The 23,358-nt window shown below is 44.6% G+C and overlaps 1 protein-coding gene across 12 annotated transcripts in view; it reads right to left on the bottom strand.

Annotated features, from left to right (window-relative positions):
* Window positions 1-23,358, bottom strand: part of LOC311595991 (nuclear body protein SP140-like protein) — a 40,427-nt gene that overhangs the window by 2,929 nt on the left and 14,140 nt on the right. For 10 of the 12 annotated variants that reach the window (XM_084779174.1, XM_084779170.1, XM_084779176.1 and 7 more), the window contains 10 exons: window positions 19,412-19,510; window positions 17,600-17,680; window positions 14,521-14,625; window positions 12,423-12,565; window positions 11,956-12,003; window positions 4,541-4,656; window positions 3,787-3,892; window positions 3,427-3,504; window positions 3,112-3,255; window positions 1,734-2,091 (listed from right to left, as the gene is read on the bottom strand). In XM_084779174.1, coding sequence (XP_084635300.1) covers window positions 1,993-2,091; window positions 3,112-3,255; window positions 3,427-3,504; window positions 3,787-3,892; window positions 4,541-4,656; window positions 11,956-12,003; window positions 12,423-12,565; window positions 14,521-14,625; window positions 17,600-17,680; window positions 19,412-19,510 — 1,019 coding nt within the window. In that variant the 3' untranslated portion in view covers window positions 1,734-1,992. Of the gene's footprint in view, window positions 1-1,733; window positions 2,092-3,111; window positions 3,256-3,426; window positions 3,505-3,786; window positions 3,893-4,540; window positions 4,657-11,955; window positions 12,004-12,422; window positions 12,566-14,520; window positions 14,626-17,599; window positions 17,681-19,411; window positions 19,511-23,358 lie in introns of those variants that run through there. The other 2 variants (XR_014778645.1, XM_084779175.1) reach the window with 2 other exon arrangements.

The following is a 23,358-nucleotide window of genomic DNA, read 5'->3' as shown; positions in this document are numbered from 1 at the left end:
TGTTGCTACTACGGAAGTAGGAAGTGGGAGATGGCCCCACCATGATTCCATCCTACAGAGAGCAGCCTCTGCTAAGCTGATTCAGGATGCTCATGACCCCAGCAGTGCGTTGCTTGCCACCTCATTGAGTTCATGCCTCTGAATGGCCCTAAGGACCACAGTCATCTATCTCATGGACCCATTTTTTAGGGTTAGAGCTAAAAGAATAGAGCTATCTCATCATTTCAGTTATGTTTTTACCCCCAAGTCTGAGATCGTAGTTCCACCAGTAGTCCCTCTGCTTCTTTAATGTGTGCTGAAGCTATGCCAAACCTGCACAGACATCCTAGAATCATAGCCCTTGGCCATCTCCAGATGGATTAGATTCTGCAGCACAGAATAACATTTAAGTATTGATAACTCATGGGTGTGGGAGAGCATTTGGGCTGACCAACTTGGCTACCATCCAGGCCCAGGTCCAGGACTTTTGAGTTGGTCCACCCACACATCTACCTTATCTACGAACTGCCGAATCATGTGAAGAAACCAGGGCTATGATGTCAAATTCACAATGATTCAAATAAAAAGTTTTGTTTTTAAAGTATTGATAACTTTGTTAGCCAGTTTAGCATTTCCGCTTTCTTTATCCAATGTCACTTGAGGCACGCTGGGAGGCCCCTGTGATAGTCTTGGTTCAAGCAAGACAGGGGACATAAGTAGCTTTTCAAAGGGATTCTTCCATAGGCAACAGGTTCAGGGGAAACAAGTTCAAAGTCCTCACGCACCTATTTCAGTGCCCCTGTCTGAGTCTCAGGACCCTGACATTGACATTGACACTTCCTGAACCTAGAGTCTAGTCTTCTCCGGAGCTCTGTCTTTCTGAATACAAGGGCTTGGCACGTGCCTTTGCTGCTGCCTGACTTCCAGCTGCAGGCCTTAGTGTCTTTTCTCATGATTACTTGGGATTACTAGCTCTAAGTAGCTCATATCAATCTATTAGTAGAACATAGCAAGTGCCACCCAACCCCATCTTTCTTAAGAGTTGCCTTTTCTCCACCCACCAGCAAATATGCCACTTTACTTGCCTGTAGCTCGCATAGTCGTTTGTTGTTTGTTTGCATGTGTGTTTGGTTGCTTGGTTGGTTGGTTTTAGTTTTTTTTTTTTTTCAAGACAGGGTCTCTCTGTGTTAGCCTTGGCTGTCCTGGACTTGCTTTGTAGACCAGGCTGGCCTCGAACTCACAGCGATCTGCCTGCCTCTGCCTCCCTGAGTCCTGGGATTAGAGGAATGCACCACTGCACCCAGCTTTCAGTGCTTTTCTATAGGTTAAAATTTGGCCCCTGTGTTGGTTAACCACTCGAGGACCTATGGAGACTCCAACAATCACCTTTTGGCTTGGCAGTGGCCCAACTCTACAATGCCACCCTGAGGCTTTGCTTGTAGGACATTATCTTACAATGAGTCTCCTAGAGAAAGATCCAGAGTCAAGGCTTTTTTTTTTTTTTTTGGTCTTACTTGGTGAGTGGTTTGTTTTTTCCTGAATCATGCTCTTACTTTATAGCCCAGGGTAGCTAAAAGTCACTATATAGCCCAGGCAGGCATCACACTTGCAGCTATCCTCCTGCCTCAGGTTCCCAAGGACTGAGACAGGAGCGAGCTACCACATACTTTGAAGTCTTGGAAATTTGTGATTTATTGTGAATTTCCCACTGTAGTAGGAGACAAGGAAAGCAGCACACACACACACTGTGTGTGTGTGTGTGTGTTGGAGGGTACTAAGCCAGCTAGATAAAGGCTCCAACAGCAACGTACCACATCCTTGGATCCAGCTGGAGGCCGGGAGATGGACCCCCAAGTCCAGGTAGGGTAACTCCCAGCTGCAGCTGTTTCCATGTGACCCAGAGCGATCCTCCAGGGATGGTGGAGTCAATAGAACACGCCCATTGCTACAAGTGGGAAGACATGGCCAGAGAGGCAGACTGTGCCAGGACACCAGCAGATTCTGTGATGTCAGTCAGCTGTTTTCATTTGTTTCCTGGACAGCAAACACTTCCTTGAAATTCGTCTCAAACTTAGACTCCAGTATAAGTCCTATTTGGCCAAATTTAGCATCCTAGAAAAAAAAAATAACAAAGGCAAGATTAATAGTGATCGTCATCAGTGGAAGAGCCATTTCCTCCTCCTTGATATGTCTAACCTCTGCTAACTTCATGGTTCATTCATGTGTAAAGAGACGTGGGCTTTGATATTCCTGATAATCCTGCCTACGGGAAGGTAAGAAACAAAAAAATGCTCAGGCTAGAGAGATGGCTCATTGGGTCAGTGTTTGCCACACAACTGTGAAAAACTGAGTTCAGGTCCCCAAAGCCCATGGAAAGCTGCACGTAGGGCGCATGCATCTGTAACCCCAGCCCTCCACAATGGTGAGCTGTTGTCTCAAAGAAGCTGAGACGTAAAGAATGACACGTAAGTTTGCTTATCACACACACACACACACACACACACACACACACACTTTTTATTTTCCAGACAGGATTTCTCTGTGTAGCCCTGGCTATCCTTGAACTTGTTCTATAGAGCAGGCTGGCCTCACTCGGACTGAGAGATCTGCCTGCTTCTGCCTCCCATATGCTAGGATTAAAATCCTGTGCTACCACACCCAAATTGGACATACAAATACTTTTAAAATTATTCTCATCTGTGTGTGGAAGGGGAGGGTTGGCTTAATTTTCCTCTGTGTGGCCCTCTAGGCTTGTAGAACAGCAGAGAAATGAGCTCTGTGGTACTGAGGACCTTTTTGTTGGTGAGACACAGTCTAGATCTTAAACAAAACAAAACAAAAATCACTTCCAGTTCTTTTGTTTTGTTCTGTTTTTGTTTTTGCTTGTTTTGATGCTGTTGTTTTTGTTTTCTGAGGCATGGTCTCAGGCTCAGGCAGGCTTTGAATACAAGACAATCCTCCTACCTCAGCCTTTTGAATGCTGCCATCACACAGGTATGCACCACTGTGTCTGGCACCCTCAGATCTCTTGTTTATGGAACCTTATTACAGAAAGATGTGGAAAACTAAGCAGAAAAGGAGGTGCTGCTGAGTAACCCGGAAGATGAGACGCAGGCAGAGAGGGACACTGACCTTGAACGTACTTCTGTGATTCTGGAAGATGAGCCTCATGTCATTCACAAACTCTTCCACTTTGGAGTAAGCCTGTGTACTCAGCTTTCTCTTGATCCTGTCTAGCCACATAGGTTCTGGCACATCCCTGGCCACATCACTTAACTGGAGAGAGAAAGAGCAATGGGAGAGTGACTGACATCGCTCAGCATTTACCTTCCACGGGGTCCCAGAAACTCCACAGAAACAACAGAGCCTGTGTTCCTGGGGGATTCTGATGACAGTCCCATGGCATCATGGAAGCCAGGAATCAGGGGTTCAGCAGCCATTACTTACATAACAATAATATGGCATCTTGGAAAAAAAGGATCTCTCGGGACAGCAATAGACTTTCAGGAGAACAAATTCACACTTCTGCAAGAATAAAGGACTCAAGCCAGAGACTTGGAAAGGCAGAGTCTATACACATCCCCGGGGGGAGGCACCATGCAAACCCACCTGGAAGTTTGCCCAACACGAGAGAGAGCCTCTTGGCTCTTGTCATTAATGACTAAGTTAGTTTTTATACCAAGGGATTATGCTCTGAGAGCAGCATGCTGGAGCAGCAGGCTCCCTTTGGGTTCTATCCTTCTAGCTCTGAGCCTGTTTGTCTTCTTCTAGAGGAAGGGAGAATGTGTGGGGTTCACAGTGACTCACCAACTGTTCCTGGGGCGACATCTGCCTCTGCAGTATCTCGGATTCTGGACAACTCTCTTGGCTTCCTAAGGACTGAATCCTACAGAAGACGCAACTCCATGGTGTCCTGAAAGACAGGGCATAAAGTGAGCAGGGTTCAGACCCTTGAAAACAGCCACTGTGCCTATGCCGGCCACTCTGTTCTCAGGGGTGGCTGATCATCTCATCTGGGGGAGTGGCTCTCCAGGCTCGGAAGGACCCCTCTACCCCACCCCCAAAACCCCCTCCCTGCTTAGGATTTTAATTCCCTCATATCAGGAGCTAGTCCTTGGAAAGTGGGCTTTAGAGTGGTTGGTGGGTCCCCATTTCCTGTCAGAGGTTGCTGGGAGCACAAGGAGAGCAGGCTGTCCGGTCTGAACACAGTAAAATGGTCTTCGAAAAACTCTGGGAACCCTGGACTTCCAAGGGTCCATTACAACTTGGTGAAATGTGACAAACAGACACTCCCAATCTTGTGGACAAGATTGAGAAAAAGCAGTAGCAGCGTGCAGGCAAAGGGCCCAGCCTTTGCACCAAAAGAGATGTCTCCTTAACCCAGAGAATATTAACCCTTTGCTGACAACATCTGGACACAGCCCTCTGAATCTTCCTGTTTGGTATTTGTTATTAAGAGCCATTTGCTTTCCCCTCTCAAGACACAAGTTGCCACTCTACAAGGGTAATGTGCATGACAAGGAAAGGGCGTCTAGGAGACAGAGAAGGCATCGTGTCTCACTTCTCGATATCCACTGCTGGGATGTGACACTCTTTGTGGAAGGCTCTGGGACAGGTATCACAGCAGAAGAGCGTTCCTTCATATGGGCACATCTCACATTCGTCGGAGTTCTGCATCTAGAAGGTAGAACATCTGCATCACTGGGATGAGCCCCACTGGGCCACCACTGAGCCAAAACCATCTTCCTTGTAAAAACCAAAGACACTGACACAGAAAGACTAGTGTGGTGGTTTGGATAAAAAAAAAAAAATGGCCCTGTAGATAAGTCAGCAGGGAGTGGCACTTTTAGGAGGTGTGGCCTTGTTGGAGTAGGTATGGCTTTGTTGGAGGAAGTGTGTCACTAAGGGGTGGCCTTTGAGGTCACGGCAGCTCAAACCAGGCCTACAGATCCAGATGTAGCTCAGCTACCTCACCCGCACCCGACTCAGGAGATTAAGGAAAGAGAATCATGACTTTGAAGACATCCTGAAACCTTGTAACATCGACAACAACAACACCCACAAACAAACAAAACCCCTAAATAACTGAGAGGGCCTAGGGGGGGGTCTATTTGTTACCCACCACACCTGTCCCTGTGGGAAGCCCGTGACTCAGAAAGTTACTCAAATGAGTTCCTCAAAGCCTCCCTTCAGAAGTTGGTGGGGTTTTTCTATGATCACAGTTAACACAGGAACCTGGAAGTATCTTAATGACATGTGCACCGGAACACATACGTTTCTGGTCCCAACTTCAGGGAAGATGGTAATGGTTTGAGAAATGAAAGGTGATTCTATAGGAACACAGAAAAATCCCAGTCTTGGCACTGGAAAGTTGAGACAGGAGAATCAAGGGCCCAAGGCCATTCTTGGCTATATAGTGAGTTTGAGATTATTTTGGCTTACATAAGACTCCACCTCAAAAAATCAAGGAAGGAAGACAGGAAGAGAAAGAAGGGGGGATGATATAAAAGGGAAAAAACCCTTCCATGTGTGGGGGGCCTTGCTAAATTCAGCCATGCTAAAATCCTGTGCTTAGGCTCCATGTTGTGACCTTCAAGTTGTGGATCTTGGCTGAAGGAGGTCTTGTGTTTAGGGTATCTTTGGATTGTTTACCTTTGAAAGAAATAAGGAAGTTCTTACAGGGAACTACTCAGAGGATTGTATTCTTGCCTGGGGGCTGGGGGAGGTGAGATTGTAATAGAGCTTGTAGTGTCCTTGCTATATAAACCGTACTCACTTGTAAAATAAAGTAAGCCTTGATCAGGACTTTCTAGACTTGGCTTCAGATTTCTCGTGTCTGTGTCCCCCTTTTTTCAATCCCTACTCCACAGGGAACTGTGTTCAACTTGTCCCATGGGCCAGGACATATGGCGCCCGAAAAGAGGGGCCTGGAAACGAGGGACTAAGTGATGGATGTTGCTTTGAAGGGTGCCCTCGAAAAGACAAGTGAAACGGTTCCCCCGAAGTCATCCGCTTCACAGAGAAATGGTAAGGCAAGCAACGAAAACATGGGACAGAGCAATAGCAAAGATTTATTCAGACAGACACTGGGATATAAGCTTCAAACGTGAAGAATAAAGGTAAATATTGAACAATTGGTTGAATTGTTAGATTTTGTCAATGAAGTATGTCCATGGTATCTTGAGGAAGGAACAGCTAATTTGGAGATGTAGGATAAAGTTGGTAAAAGATTGCAGTGTCACTATGTTACAAAGAGACCTGAAGAGACCCTTGCCATGGATTTTTCACTTTGGGCAATGATCAGGGGTGTTCTCGACCCCCATCATGAACCTGACTGGTGGCCTCCACCTCTAGCTCCTCCAGCTTTTTCCATGGTGCAACAAGACCTTAATGAAAACCATTAGTTATAGTATAGACCCCAGGCATGCCGTATATTTTCAAAGTTTCGAAACTGTGTTGTTTTGTCTTGCCTGTCAGACTGTTTGTTTTATGGCCATCATGTCAAATTTTGTTTCTTTGTCTGTAAATTTGTCTAATTATTTAAATGTTGTTTTATCTTTTATGTTCTATAAAGAGGGCCAGCCTTTACCTGCTGGTCATTTTTCTAACTCATTTTCAGTGATTCTCAAAAAAGAGAGATTAAACTAGTTTTGTTCTTGGAACCAGGAGTTTCCAGCTTGGATCAAACTAGTTAAACAAGCGTAAGGCTAGAGTGGTGACCTGTTGGAGAGGCGGACCTAGGAGGCTGATAGTTTTCTAAACTGACCTAGATAATGGAGTTAACTGCCTAGAAGAATAATAAAATAAAACTGCTATGATCCCTTTCCAAGGCACCATGGCAGAAGGCTCCTAGACCTTTTTTTTTTTTGGCTTTGTTTTGGTGTTTATGAATTTGTTTGCAATGGGCTTAGTCATAGTCACACTTCTCCTTGCCCTCTCTAAAAAGGTTCAGGGAAAAAGGTAGAGAGCCGAGAGATGTGAGGCTAAGTTTCTGGCAACTAAAGGGAAGGAACCAAACTCTTCTCCTTAGAGTTAATAGCAGCTAAAATCCAAAGCTCCTTAGCTGCAAGGTGTTTGTCAGGGCTTTCACTAACTAAAGCCTAAATTGGCACAACTGACCCAAGGCTTAGAATTTTCTTGTTTCCCTGATTAACTTTTGCTTGATATGTTTAAAGATTTTTGTTTTTTACTGGAATTGAGATGAAATAACTAAACAGGGCAGTGGTGGAGCATGCCTTTAATCCCAACACTCAGGAGGCAGAGGCAGGCGGAACTCCTGAGTTCCAACCTGGTCTCCATAGGGCATGATACCCTGCTGATAAGCTAAGTTACTTGCAGAGATGTAAGTTCTTTTCTTCTGAGCTCTGGCAAGCTCACCTAAATTTGAAAGGTTAAAATGTGTTCATGTTTCCATGGATACCTATTTTGGATGTGTACTTGCTTCTCTCCAGACTACAGAAGCTACAAGAAATGGTGAAATGAGCTCATTCTACCATACAAACCTATTTACAAAAGTAAAGAAGGGGGAACTATACCCCAATCACCTAAAAATGCTTTGAGTCACGTTCTCTTTATTTTAAAATTTTTATTGCTTATTGCCAAAGGAAATTCTGCAGCACACTAATACTCAGTCATCCTTCACTAGAGTGGTATGGGAGAATCCTTTAACTGGACAGCCAAATGGACCCCACGCTGTATTAATATGGGGTCGAGGCACTGTTTGTGTTTTCTCACAGGAACACGCTGGATACCCGAGAGGCTTGTGTGTCAAATGGATGCTGCCATGGATGAGTTTACTGATGATGCCAAGGTCGGAGGTGAAGCTTCATTGGACAGTTACTCCTGATCCTCCTTTTCTTCAACCTGTTTCTTGGGATAACGTATGTCAACAACACTGGACTGCTTGATTTCCCTGTGTATAAAGGGGAAAGGAGAATTCGAGTGTTCCAGTACCCATGAGACATCCTCCTTGCAGACCTCAAGAGTTTGCTGACCTGACTGAACTTTGGAAACAGTGCTTCGCAGAGACTCCTCCAGAATATTTTCCTTCCAAAAGCTCAAATTGTAAGCTTTACAAGTACTTTTCCAACTTAATTGTTAGGGTCAGTTTTATTTGCAGGATTGTGGAGAAATGAAAAGGGACTTGGAGTACACTGTTGAGTGGTAAACATCTCTGTTATTATTCTTGTATCTACTGTTATTTTTGCAATTGCTTTACTAATATTGTTTATGCCTTAACTAAGAGGTTAGAGATTTGAGACGACTGAGCAAGTTTCAATGTCATGCTACATTTCCCTAGACTCCTTATGAGTATGATGCAACTAGATTGGTATTCAATATAATCTCTTTAGAATTAATAGTATTCTACAGCAAGGATTATCCTTGGTGGGGATGGCAGAGCTTGAAATTATAGCCTGTGCCTTCCTTCCTTGCCTAACCCAACTCATGACTCAGCAATTGCAGTCAATACAATCATGAGTTCATGGTATAGATCGGAAGCACTCTCTTAACCCTGTGTGACATGAAGGCAGCCAATTACGGGTAAAAGTGATTCTAAATCCTATCGACCTAAGACAGGGGCCTATGAAAATTATATCCAGGACCTGGATGACTGACAAGAAGGGTTTTTAGTTAACCAACCTAAGACAGGTGCTTCATAAACTTAAAAAGAAGAGCAAGATGTGGGGAGCTATGCTAAATTCAGCCATGCTAGAAATCTTGTGCATAGGCTCCATGCTGTGACCTTCAAGTTGTTGATCTTGGCTGAAGGAGGTCTCGTATTTTGGCTATCTTCGGATTGCTTACCTTTGAAAGAAATGGATTAAGGAAGTTCTTACAGGGAACTACTCAGAGGATTGTATTCTTGCCTGGGGGCTGGGGGAAGTGAGATTGTAACAGAGCTTATAGTATCCTTGCTATATAAACTGTACTCACTTGTAATGAAGTAAGCCTTGATTGGGACTTTCTAAACTTGGCTTCATATTTCTCACATCTCTGTCCCCCTTTTTTCAATCCCCACTCCCTCTTCCAGGAAACTGTGTTCTACTTGTCCCATGGGCCAGGACACCTATGTAGTCCATGGGCCATTGGGAAATTTTCTACCTTCCTGTGACCATCTGAGGGACAAGCATGAGCTTGGCTTAAGGACTGGTCCACCATGGGCTGAGTAGTGGGAGAATGGAAGTAGCAAGGTGATAGGGTCAACCGTTTGATACCCTGGGCCATCTCTGCTTTCAGGAGAAGCTTGTCTTTAGGCATCATTCTTGGTGGTTTGTCTATTGACTAATTGCTATGGCTCTTCCTCTTGATGGCCTCCCTATCCAAAGCTCAAAGGAATGGCATGCTGGCTGCAGTGTTAAGAGACAACAACGGAACTCACACTGCTTTTGCATATCCATCAGAATGACTTTTCATCCTTGCCTTCTGTGATACAGGCAGTCACAGCTCTTAACTCCAGTCCAGGGCAGAGAGCTGAAGGCAAGCACAACCGAGGTTACTCTAACCCAAGAGGTGGTCCTGCCACTGTCCACTGTTCTAGACCCTGCCCCCACTTTACGCTATTGGTTATTCTTTAATGTAGACAGCAACTTTGACAGAACACTTGAGGTCAGTCAGAGCTATTGGTACTATCTTCTCTACCAGTCCTTGGACATTCTGTGAATAGTTTGTAATTATGCATTACACAGATGAATAAATGTGGCCTCACCCTGGAAAAGGAGAGCCCAGGTATCTCAGTGCAGATGTCATCATACAGAAGTGATGAGTATCCAGCACTTCCTGACACAAACCAGTCATCAACAGAAAGTTCAAACCGTCTTGTGACGAGTCGGAAAGCGGTCATGTGATGCTGCTAGTGACATGAAAGTTTTCAGAATCAAAGCTTCTGAGCAGATGAAGAGGTCCTGGGAGACTAATGAAAGTGGAAGTGGATCTTGGATTCTAATTCTCTGGGAATTCTGTTCTTACAAACAGAAACACAGAATAAGAGGCCTGTGCCCCTTATTATGAAAAAGCATTGCACCCAGGAGTAAGCATGAGTTACCTGGGTTGGGCTAGCTCATTCGAGTAATCCAGACTGAAATACTCTTAGCACTTGGGATAAGGTAGAGGCACTGGCCTTTAAAGCATTCACTAAATGGGCATCCTGTACCAAGAGCCGCCCTGTAAAGGGAGCTCACCAGACATGTGGGCTGTCTAGGAGGTGATCTGGTGTTTGCAAGGTCTTATACCACGATGCACCCCCAAACTGCTTCCAGCCTCTGACATGTTGTCAGGAGCCATTGATTTGGGGAAGTCCAGTAGGCATGAGAGATCTCTGGAGGTGATCTGGTATTTGCAAGGTCTGTATCGTGATGTATCCCAGAATTGCTTCCAACCTCTGACTACCCTGTCAATTGTGCACTGCTACATCTCTCTAAAATCTGGCATTAGAGCTTGGCATGGTGGCATATGCCTTTAATCCCAGCACCCAGGGAGGCAAAGGCAGATGGATCACTGTGAGTCTAAGGCCAGCTTGGTCTACAAAAGTAAGTACAGGATAGCCAAGATTACACAGAGAAACCCTGTCTCAAAAAACAAAAAATAAATACATCTGGCATTGGTGTGAATTGTTATTTTCTGGGTACTGAGCAGCTCTGATTGAGCAAACTTCCTACAGGATCTTATTGAAGATGCACTGTTTGTTATTCAGATGAATTAATCCCTGATTATGGAATTCCTGATTTGATTCAAATAGCTTTAAAAGTTAAAGTTAGCTTATGGCTGCAATAAATACCTTTGTGGACCTCCAGATGCCTCACTAAGGATAGCCTACTAGCAGATTTGTGGCTTCAGATAAGCCTCTACTGCAGATGGCACCACGAATCCTGGTATTTTCACCATAAATATGGGCAAGTTTGTTTAAACTTCTCATGACCTAAGTGGAATGAAGCTACCTAGATATGTCTGAATTTACTGTTTCTTAGAAGGAAAGATAGATAAAAATTATTGTCCTGGGCTCATAATGAACTAAGAGATAGCTGGATAATGTATAGTTAGGCCCATTCTAATTGATAAGTTGTATACTATTGTAAGTTTCAGATCTTATTAACCTTAGACTCTGTGAACCTTCATCATTCTGAACTCACTATGAACTTATGTAGTGAATACACAGATAAGAAATGTTTAGCCTTAAAACATTTAACTGGTTGTATTTTAGAATTCATCTGTTTTTGTGATTAATTGTACTCTTTCGACTATGAAGGTACTCCCTTTTCTCAGAAGTATAAGTACGGTCTTCTACAATAAACAGGGCTGGAAATTTGGGAAGCTTAACTTCAATCGAAGTTAAGATGCCTGACTTCATCCACCTCTTCTCTTGATCCTTTTCCTTGAATGTATGCGCTGAAAATTGGGAAATCTGACTTTAGTTGAAGTCAAGATGCCTAATTCCAGCTACCTTTTCTCTCGAATGTATGTGTGTGAGTGGTTTATTTTCTATTTCTCTTGTATTTCTTACTTCGCTGTAGATTTGCAAATAAGTTCGCAGACTCAGGGCCTTTTACCCAGCCTAAGTTTATATCAATTTATTGGCGATCTCTGCAAAGAGGCCTATCTACAGATCAAAGAGCCTCCCTTTACGATCCCAGTGCAGTTTCTAGCCGGAAGCCGCTTTTATAGGCTCAGCCATAGGAAAATTGTGGTCAGTTTAAATTCTCCTCCTTGGCTGTAAAGATTTATAAATAAGTAAAAGAGTCTCAATTGCTTGTATGATAGCCAAGTTAAGAGAGAAACTAAGAAAAACAAACACTGTTTTATAGAAATAACATCAACAATCTGGCTTTATACACAACATAGTAGCATGGTAAAGACATAGGCTGAAAACAAGAAAAGAAAAAAGTAGAGGAGGGAATGCAAGGTGACTTTAAATATAACAACCCAACTGAGACACTGTAAAATAAGATGCCGTGTGTGTAACATCACATGACGAGAACTCACCTGTCCTCTCTTGGCATATTTTCGTGGAGGGTTGGGTAGAAAATTTCTCTGCAAGATAAAAGGAGTGAAATAGATAGATATCTGTTTTTCGGTGGTGTGAGTCTGGCATGTCCGACCTCCTTCCAAAGAGTTCTGCCTGGATGTTCTTTGGCCTATTCAGATCCAAGATGTGTGACTCCACTTCCTTCTCATCACCTGCAGCTTACAGACTCTAGCCTGGACAGCAGAGATCTATTTGCAATAACCCTGTCCAGGATGGGCTTTCCCTCCTCATAGGTTCTGTATCTATTGTTTGTCAGTACCGCCAACGGTGTACCTCCCAGCCATGAGGCTATGAATGTGAAATGCCTCTCTCCTGAGTGACAGGAAAACCTAACTGGTATCAGGGCTTTCCCATAACTCAATACCTATTGATCTGTGATTGGTGCAGTAAGAAGTGCTGACCTCCTTCCCCTCCACCGCAATACCTTGATCAGAAATTTCAAGGGCCAATTATAGCAGCGCAGACTCAACTTCCAGTTCTTTGACTTTCCATGACCTCCCATGACTTCAAATTCTGAGGGCGTGAACCAGTTCCCATCCTTACACTGTATGGACATCACGGAGACCCCTGTAAGACCACAGTAGGTTATTCCAGAGCCTGCTTTGTCTCTAGAGCTCAGATTCATAATCTCCCACCACAATGGATCTATAGCCACCCAAACCGTGCTGAAAGCCAGTAGCAGAAGAGTCAGGCCTCCTCTCTGGCTGCAGGAATCCAAGTTTAGCCCCTAGGCTCCCTGAAAGGGTTTTCATAAAGCTTTGCATATTTCTTTGATTTTTATGCATGAAAAATAATAATCACCACTAACAAACACCTTTTAAAATTATTTCAGGGTTGCCTAGAAACAGACAAGTAGGTGACTGACTCCACAGCATGAGTGGATCCAGCCTAATGTTGGGGTCTTGGCCTGGAGAACAACCAGAGGCTCAGGTGCCCCCAGGCAGCGTGGAGATGGAATCCTCAGGTTAGCGCTAAGACTGCAGCTGGTTTCTACAACTCAGGATTATGTGACATCATTTTCTGTACAATTTAAAGGAAAGGTTGAACAGAAGTCTACCCATCCCTGCAGTCATAGGTAGGTACCATCAAACATAAATAAAATATTTTTTTCATAAATGAAATCCAGTGGAAGTACAGATTATGATCTTTAAAAAGCCGATCATATGATCATATTTTTGGCATCTTCATTGTTATGAAAATGCAAACAAAATCCCAACCACACCATTTCACAACCACCAGGATGACCATAATAAATGACAAAAAAAGAATATGAGCTTTTGATGCAGGGAAGTTGGAGGCCTCCTGCACAGCTGGAAGGAATACAGCACAGTGTAGCCACCACCAAAAACACTTAGGTGATTCCTTACTGAGTTTAACATATAGTCACAGCAATTCCATTCTGCATGTGTGCCTCAGACTGAGTATGTATATTCCTCCGCATGTTGTCCTCAGATTTTCAAAACATTATTTATTATATCCAAAGATAGAAATAATCCAAAAAAATTAGAAATAATCCAAATGAATAAATTAATAAAATGTAATATGTACATACAATGGAATATCATGCTATTTGACAATTAAATACATATTGCATAAAGTACACAGATGTGGCTTGAAATCATCATGCTGAGTGAATGCAGGCAGTTTGCATGACATGTGTACAGGAGGAAGATTTACAGGACAGGGATTAGGAGGGTGATTGCTCAGTGGGGGTGAAGTGGGAATGATCATCAACTATTAATAGACAAAGGGGGGCAAAAATGTCCTCATGGTTCTGATGTACCAAAGAAGAAAATCCCATTCATCTGTAGACTGTGCAAGTGAACCGTACAGTGTATGAATCACAGCTCACCAAAGCTGTTTCAAAGTAGTGACAATGCAATCATTTCCGTTAACTGTCACCCACAGGCTCATATTGAGAGAGATCTGAGGTGAAGCCCATCATAGTGAGGGGTTTTTTTTCCCTTCAAACATTTATGGCATATTATGCAGAATACATTATAACAATGACATAAGCTCATCCTCCTGGGTCAGGCTTTATATTACTGTCCTCTATTTCAGCATGAGAACTTTCAGGCTTAGAAAGCCCCCCTCACGCTATAGAATTAAAACACCTTGCTTGGCAAATCTGAGGCTGGAACATGGTTCTCGGCTTTTCGGTCTTGTGCTCACCTGTCTCACCGTAACAAGTGCGGTGCCTTGGTGCTAGCGACCCAGAGGTATGAAGGCAGAGGCTGATGGCCTCTTCCATTTATACCTGGCTAGAAGGAAAATACAGAATAGTTTCCATCTATGGATGGAAATCCATAGGCTTCTCCCTGGTGGTCAGGGCATCTCATGGCTGCATCCATGTGGTTCTGAGCGTCTATTAGGTATGGTGTCTTCAAGTGTGAAAATAGCATGTCAAGATTCCTTCCTGTTCTCAAGCCATGTCTACCTCACATTTCCTTAAGTAATTCCATTATTGATGGTGATTTTTTTTTTTGATTTAGCGGTTGCAAACTGAAAACCGTGAAACTCACCTTGCTTGAATTTATGCTTATGTAACACCCCCTTCATGTCACCACATGTCACAGGAAGCAACTCTGCATCGAAATGTGCATTTTCATTTCTGCGCCGTCTTAGAACTGAAAAAGAAGATTTCTGCTTCTGTCTCACTTTGCAGCTTGTTCATCCCCCCTCCTCCCTCTTGGGGTCATTCCTATGACACTCGGGACGTTTTGCTTCTCAAATCTCTAGCTTCTAAGTTTTTCTTGCAAGTGGCATGTGGGATACATAATGACAAAACATTTTATCCCTAATTCATAAAACCCAGAAGACTTTAGCAGAGAAATTTGGCTTCAATGAAACTGTCTGGACTCCCCACTCTAGCTAGCACCACTGATTGCTACATGACCATGAAGCATGCGGCTGAGCTGTTGTCGGGTTGTGACAGAAGCTGTCTAGACATGCTATCTACTAAAGATGGCAGCCAGAGATGGTCCTCATACAGCCCCCATTTGATCACTGACTGGGTGAGCAGAGAGAAGAGACGATGGGCACCCTAGCAGAACTGGGTGGGATCACTTCTACTTTTTTCTTCGTTGTCTGCTCTGCTTCTTTCCTCCCTCCCAACAGCATTTTGTGTTTGTAGCTGATAGAGAAACCCAGAAGGTTCTAGAATAATCTGCAAAGTATACAGGAAGCAAGCAGAGAGATGCAACTCCATAGAATTAGAGATGAAAATTCCTCAAGGGAATGCCTAGAAGATGAGTAGCTAAGTTTGTCCTACTTGCCGTCAGTGCAGAGGCCTTGATGGGAGTGGGGTGGGGGGTGGGGGGTACCAGAGGGGCGCTGTCCGTGGTACTGACATCAAGTCTGAGAAGTAGCTGATCGAGACTGCAGTGGACTGAGGTTGGTAGACACAAATCACACTACTATGTTAGAAATGAAGAAATAGAGGTGAGAGACAAGGGACTTGTCCAAGTGCATGCAGTCAAAGGAGGTGAAAACTTAGACCTACGTCTCTGTCCATCACTCTGGGCCACCTTAATGTACAATCACTGCTAGTTGACACCCCTGTGTATTTCAGAGATAGTTTCCACTCTTGAGAGTTTGTAGGTCAATGTGGGCAGCATTGCAGTGGTCCTGGTTCTGAATCTTGTTTCAGTTGCATCAGTAAGATTCTTGTTTCTCAGATACAGTGAGTAGACAGGAAGTGTCTCAGTGGCTAATTAAGCTATATGAAGCTGTTATGGAAACCAACATTCTCGCTTCCTCTCTCTGGATGGTGGGATCACCAAGCAACAGAAAGTCTCCCACTCAGGAGTGGCTTTCCAGGGGACTCCCCTCTTCTCTCTCATTCAAGACACCCCTGAGTCTCTAGAAGGCAAGGCCATGCTTGGGAGTACCCCATTCGGCCTCCTTCCACTGGGAAGACTTTGACCTGACTCATTCCTGCAACTGTCCCTCCTCTATTCCAGCTTAACTTGGCACCAAAGCTCTGGCAACAGGCTCAGCCAGCCCAGTAGATACAGAGTCCTTATCTCCCCAACTCTCTGTGGTGGTTTTTTTCATTGTGGGACTAGGTCTGCTGGATTACCTATTATCGAACGTGTTTAAGCCTTATCTGAAGAAAAGGGGGAAACACTGATGTCTCTTCTAGCCTGCGGAGAAGGTGGTATAGGGAGGCTTGGAGACTGGATCTAGATGCATGTTATTTCCTCCAAGCAGAATAGCTGACCAAAACAAGACTGAGTTCTTGTTGCATCTAGAGATAATTTGCCCCTGTAATAGCATGAAACCCATCACATACCCAATAAATACAACCGTGGTCAGAATATGATTTAAAGTTATGTTTAAATAACTGTTATGGCTAGTCTTGAATTTTAGAAGCATGACAGGTTTGTCAACTCCCTACTGCTTATTCAAATTTGTTATAAGAAGCCCAATAGTTGAGATCAATTTAGTAAATGTCAAATAAAGTGACCTATCTGCTCATGTCACTAATGATACAGTCATTCCTGGGGGTGGGGGACTGCAAAGTCTCTTTTTTCAGGTTGAGTTGGTTCGGCACATTCTACAGCAAAGTGCCAAATCACCTTTGTGACCAAAGAACCCATTAGCGGGACTGGATCATGTCAGCAAGGCCCCTTACACCAGGCCCCAGAAGTAAAGCTGAATCTCTTTGAATCTCTTTTAATGAGGTCAACCTGATGTCTGGCCCTCCTCTTTTCCTACTGCAGAAGTAAGTGATGGAAACATCTCATGAGAGAGAGACAGAGATAGACAGAACCAGAGAGAGCCAGAATGAGAGAGCAAGAGAGAGAGAGAGAGAGAGAGAGAGAGAGAGAGAGAGAGAGAGAGAGAGAGAGAGAGAAGAGGAGCATCCTTTACCTCCAGCATCCTCCACAGGTAACCCCATCAAACAAGACACCTGCACAAGCTCCCACTCATCTCAGTTCTCTTCCATCCAACCCAGATGGGCCCACACCAGCTGCTAAGCAACAGAGGCAGAGCCCCAGGGGAACACTAAAGCGGATGTGCCAGCCCTGCTTTGCATGTCTAGTTTAGGCCTTGCCAGGCTGAAGGAGAGGAAGTGCTTTGAATTGGTGAATGCATGAAGGTCATTCCTTTGCGGTTTGCTCTAACAGGCAGGGTCTTCCCTTCTCAAAGACTGGATATCAGATCAGAAAGGGCTCTTGGCCTCTGCTCTGGAATGCTATCACTGCTGAAACAGAACTGGAAAACTACAGGGCCTGCCCAAGATGAGAAAGAACTCACGGAAAAGGAGGAAAAGGACTAGGGGAGAGTAGACCTGCTTTCTGCTTACAAGTCACCAAATGTAGCCATTTTAATAACCAACAAGTGAGAGTAAAATGGTTCCATAAAATTCAGGTGCAACTCAGAGGGTAGGGAGAAATTAGGACAGATGAGATTGATGATATAAACACAATTTATGGCCTTGCTCCAAACAGCTTTGCTTTTTGTTTTGCTCCTCGCAAATTCACAAATAAGCTTGAGTAGATTTTTTTTTAAGGCTTTAGATCCTCCCCCGCAAACCTTACCAAAATCTGTCTGCGCTCAGAGGGCGAAGGGAGAGAGCCACAGAAGCCATCTTACCTCTGAGCTTGGCAGAGGATCCTGGACTCTTTATAATTTCCATTCTCCTGAAAGCTGCCTGGCCATAAGCTCTGCTGCCATCTAGGAGGGACACAGGGAAACACAGAGTTGAGCAGAGCACAGGGGCACCAGGAAGGGGCACGGGAGTTGTCCCACTACATCAGGGCGCTTTCTCCATGCATTGCGGACGAGAACTCATGACAAGGAGCCGTGCTCTTCCAGGCAGAAGTCAGAGTCAAAGAGAGTGCAGGATTCAGTTGTGTTCACACATTGGAAAGAAATCTATTTGTCTACACTCGAAGAGACTTGAATGAAAATATTTTCAAAACTCAGCCCAAAAGATGTGGTTTTCAAAATTGGCATTCCAGAAATATGGATGCAACCACTTTTTCCCCTCCTTTCCAAACAAATTGTCCACATCAGTTAGCAGCAGAGCTGGGTCATTGCTAAGAGTGTACAACTCTTAGTTTGGTGAAATTAATATTGAGTAAGATTCCAAAGCCTACCTCGTGGACCGGATGCAAATTGATAATCATTTTGAAAGTAGCATTTAGCTAGAAAGAAGGCATCCTTTAGACCATTCCTAAAATCAGATGGTGGGCTGTTTGCAATATATGCATGTTATAGCAATATGGATGTATGAAACATTACATCACATTCAGAAAGTATTCTAGGGTCAATTCTTCTCTCTCTCTCTCTCTCTCTCTCTCTCTCTCTCTCTCTTTCTGTATGTGCATCTCTAAAGAGTAGCTTTCATGACAGGGGATGAGCATGTTCAATGTTCAATATTTTAAAATATAACCAATGTGTTCATTTTTGCATATGGGTGCACATGTGTGTGTTGCTCTTTATGTACACGTGGGGGTGTGCCTGGATGTGTATGGAGGACAGAGATCTAATGTGTGTGGAGGCCAGAGATCTAAGGTTGGTGTCTTCCTCCGTAGCTCTCCACCTTAACACACGGTCTGACACTAAAGCTGGAGCTCACTGGTTTGGCTAGGCTTATTAGTCAGCAAATTTGAGGGATCCATCTGTAGGCACCTTTCCAGTGAGGGATTACAGATGTGTGCATTGTGCCCAACTTTTTAATGTGGGTGTTAGGGATCCGAACTCAGGTCCTCGTGCTTGTGCAGCAGGCACATTAGTCACTGAGTCATCTTACCAGCCCTTTAGTGAACACATTTGTAGAAACAGACTATCAGTTATTTTCGTATCTCTAAGTACATCTTTCTCTCTCTAGACAGATAAGTACTTATATTAAAAGACCCGAATTTAGCCATGCATGGTGGCACATGCCTTTAATCCCAGTACTCAGGAGGCAGAGATAGGCTGATCACTGTGAGTTCAAGGCCAGCCTGGTCAACAAAGTGAGTCTAGGACAGCCAAGGGTACACAGAGAAACTTTATCTCAGAAAAACCAAAAGAAAAAAACCTGAAACAACAAAACCCTGAATTTATAGACAGAAATAAATGCTTTCACAAGGACATATGTCTACACACACACACACACACACACCCACACACACACACACACACACACAAACACACTTGTTAAGGGACTGGAGACAATCGGCTCACCAGGGGCTGCTGACTGGAAATTATCAAGGGATTCAGGTAGAGAAAGAGAGAGCAGGACATTCAACATCCTCCTCAGTATGTGTACCCATAAGCACCTGTGTGAATAAAACATATACACATAAACATACACACCACACACACACACACACACACACACACACACACACACACTGTCCTGGCTCAGAAACTCACAGACCCCCAAGTGTGCAATGGGTAACACCTTAATAAACTCACAGCTAGAACACGGTCCCTCGGTTTGCTTGCTTTTTGGCCATACATTAGGTAACCTTCTCCGTTTTGGCTTTGACCAGTTGTGGCCTTTTTTCCTTTTTCCTTCAAAACAAAAGAAGAGCAAAATTAATCATTCATGGATAGGAATATAATTCTCTGGGCCTGATATGTCAGAAGTCTTCAGATAGCAGTCTCAAACGTCAGTCCCTAGAAACGAGGCAAAATTCTTAACAGTTTAGGTGTGTGAAGGTTGATGGCAGAGTTCACTGTCAATTCTTCCTGGGCCTTGGGCTTGGCCTTGGGAGGGTAGAGGAGAGCACGTCCCCTTGAACACCTTTGGAGAATGCAAAGCTAAGTCCTGCTCATGCCTTCCATTGATAGAATGGCAAGTGTTGGAGCATCCCTACCGTGCAAATTCCAGCCAGAGGCTGTGCCACATTGGGAGTCGAAGAATGCTCTCAACTTCCATGTGCAGACTTTTTCTTAAATAGTCTCCATTCCCTTAAAGTTGTAACCCCCCAGGCGTTTCATTTGTACCAGAAGGGTATCAGTGGGGGCGGGGGCACGTTAGGAAGCCTAGTAGGATCTTTCTGTTGCAGTTTTGTTTTCTCTTGAATTATCCAAATCCATGTGACCACAGCTCTGGAACAACGGAAAGTCTAACGATGACAACGAAGGGTCATTATTATTTACTAACCTGTGTGCGTGCGTTGAAACATAGGATGTGTGCGTGTGCGTGTCCATGTATGGGCATGAGTGCAGGCATGCTTGCGCCCATGCACGCATGTGACGATCAGAAGGCAACTCCGCATGGCAATCTTTGCCTTGCGCTCTGTTTGGGACAGGATCTCTCTGGTTGTTCACTGACTGTTACTGGCTGGGAACAGCCAGTGACTGTAGCTCTACTGGTCTAAGTGAGGGTCTGACCCACAGAGGGAGACCTCGTGAATTTTCCACTTGAAATACCCATCTTGGAGTGAGTCAGCAACCGACTCCTGGGTGACAGGGGAGGAGGCACCGAGACTGTCCTGGTCTTCCAATGAAGGTGACACAGTAAAGAACGTTCCACTCGGTCATACTTCTGCTGTCCAGTCTACTGCAAGCTAGACATCAGTTACTGAAAAGTTCCATCAGGATTCACCTGGGCATAGCTCATGAGCTCAGCTAAGCTGATGCCCATATCAAGCTGATGCCAAAGCTGCTCCGCTCAAGCAGGTCAGTTACACAGACCTGAAAGCAGACGTGGCCACCCCTCAGGCTGGCAGAACTCAGCCAACTAGGTTGAATATTGGTTCGGTCCTGTGGGAAGCCATGACTGGCAGGTTATTCTACCCTCCCCAGGAGCTGTGGAGGCACGCTGTGACTGAGTAGCACCGGTCTCTGGTAACGGAGGCTGACACTAGGCTCCTCCTGCAGAGGCTATTGCTGCATGATACCCTTACACCTCAAGATGGACCTTCTCTCATGGGCTGAGCCCTACCACAGAGTGCTTTGCCCTGGTGCATCTCTTAGAATTTTAAAGCCCTTTTGAGGGTTTAGGTAGCATCTTCAGTTTGTTTAGCCACATTTGGGTTGTGGATTAATTGAATCTGGCTACACCGTTGTGACCCTAGAAGTCTGTCACTGTAACACACACTTGGCTGTTGGGACCATTTGCAGTCTGATAATAGCAAGCCATCTCCCTCTTTTACGGCAAACCTATGCCTGTGCTGATACTTTGACCTTCGTGCCCTGCACACACACCTGGGTAGGGCAGTTTGCTCTTTGCAGGGGACAGTCCCCAGAAAGGATCTCTCACCTTCCTGGAGTCAGGACTGAGACAGGGAGGGGGCTACAGGTGACATGTGATCCTATTCTGAAACTCATGCTTTGGTTCTGGTACCCATGGTTTCCAGCCTGATCCTGGTTCCTTCTGTGGAAAGTCTTTGCCTTACTTTCTGGTCCTTAGATGGCCTGGATCTGGGTGAGAAAAGAAGATGGTCTGAACAAGAGGTGAGGACGCAGCCTCCAGAATGGCATGTACAGTTTTATGGCAGGAGATAAGAGCAGAGCTCCAGACACCTGAGGGGATGGTCCACACTTAGGAGGACTGGAAACAAGAGGAGCATTGATGATACCTCCCTTTCAGAATTGACAGACCCTCACTCTGGTGTGCACTCCTCACTGTGGATGCTGAGATGATGCTAAGGTCATCGGCAGAGAGCGGAGAGGATGCCCGACCCACAGGCAGTATCCCTTCCTCAGCCAAGGACCGGACATGGTGCATGGAGCTGGGACCCAGATGCACAGCTGTCCCCAAGCCATGTGGCACCGTCCACCTTCACAAGTGACTAAAGAACATCCTGTTCAGGGGAAACAAACTATTACCAACACGTCTTTTCTAGGGATGTTTTCTTAGGACTCAGGTGGAAACCAGGCATTTACATATCTCCCTCACGCAAATACAGTGAGCCACACTTTACCGATGGCCATCAGACCCAGTCAGGATTTATGTTTTATAGACTTTGTTAAATTCTGCAGGAAAAGGTCACATTTGTCAACGCTGCCTTGTGAGACAGGGACTTGCCTGCGCACGATGCTCTTCAGTCCCTACATAGACCTGTGTGCGTAGCATCTACCTGGCTTGCTCCACATCACAGCCCTTGTGGATCTTGGCAGAGGGACCCTATATACAGCATGCATGTCACCCCCAGATGCTTCGGTAAGAATGGGAAAGCACAGCGGCACATAGGGAATCCTACAAGGTCTCTTCTAACAGTTTCTTCCTACTAAAGCCCAAGCTGAAAACATTTAGGCTCCAGAATTTGGAGATCATACGAACAAATTCGTGCTACTCAAAGTATGCTCTTAGCAATAAAAAGATGCCATCCACCATTGCATTCCTCAACGTAAGTTAATTGCAGAATCGTTCTGTGGAGGGAGAGAAACTTTACAGTAAAGAACATGTTGGGAAATCTCACCTATAAGGCATGTGAAAAAACAAAAACAAACAAACAAACAAAGAAAAAACCAAACCAGCCTAAATTAAGTTATCCTTGAACCCAGGGGCTGCCTTGATGAGTGGGGGACAAAGAGAGGGCACAGAAAACCTTCTGAGGTTTCATGCTTGTGTTCTGTGTCTCCACAGGATTTCTGCTGTAGAAACAGCACAGTTAGCAGGATTCATCAAAGGATGCTCTTAGGACTTGTGCCTTTCACTACATATTATATTTTTTTTTTTCGAGACGGAGTTTCTCTGTGTAGCCTTGGCCATCCTGGACTCACTTTGTAGACCAGGCTGGCCTCAAAGAACTGAAAACACATTGAGCCCTACTTAATGGTCATATGCTCAAACAGAAGGGGTATACACTGAGGGAATATAGTTCTCCTCAGCGTGTTCTTCATGTCTCCCGAGTGCTCACTGTGTCTTTCTGCTCACTGCTCAGGGCACTCCAGCCCTTTTCTACCACAGTATTTGAAATTCCTCCTCAGGGGCCCAGCAGATGGGTGGGGTACACCTTTAATCCTAATATTCATGAGACAAAGGCAAGCATATTTCTGTGAGTTCAAAGCCAGCCTGGTCTACATAGCAGGCTCCAGACCAGCAGGACTGCACAGTGAGACCCTGTCTTTAAAAAAAAAAAAAAAAAAAAAAAAAAAAAGACAGGTGAATGACAACTTTGTCAGTTTCTCCTCATTACCTAATTTCATAGCTAGTTCTGAATTATTAGGAGTGTACTGGGGCCACATCCCACTTTCAGCAACTCATTCATTGTTTAAGCATGGGTACATTCTAAGAAATGTGTCCTTAGGTGATTTTGAAAACCCACAAAGCAATACCATTTTATGGGGCCATCTTCACATGTGTGATCTCTCACTGTCAGGACTACTGTTCAGCAGTTCCTGACTATTCCACAAATATGTACCCCTCTGTTTTGCTCTCAGAACAAATTACCAAAAATTCAGTAGTT

The sequence above is a fragment of the Acomys minous genome (assembly GCF_964271855.1).
Source record: "Acomys minous genome assembly, chromosome: 4".
In the NCBI taxonomy this organism is placed as follows: Eukaryota; Metazoa; Chordata; class Mammalia; order Rodentia; family Muridae; genus Acomys; species Acomys minous.
Note: the sequence above shows the minus strand (reverse complement) of the source record. Positions and strands in the feature narration are given on the sequence as shown.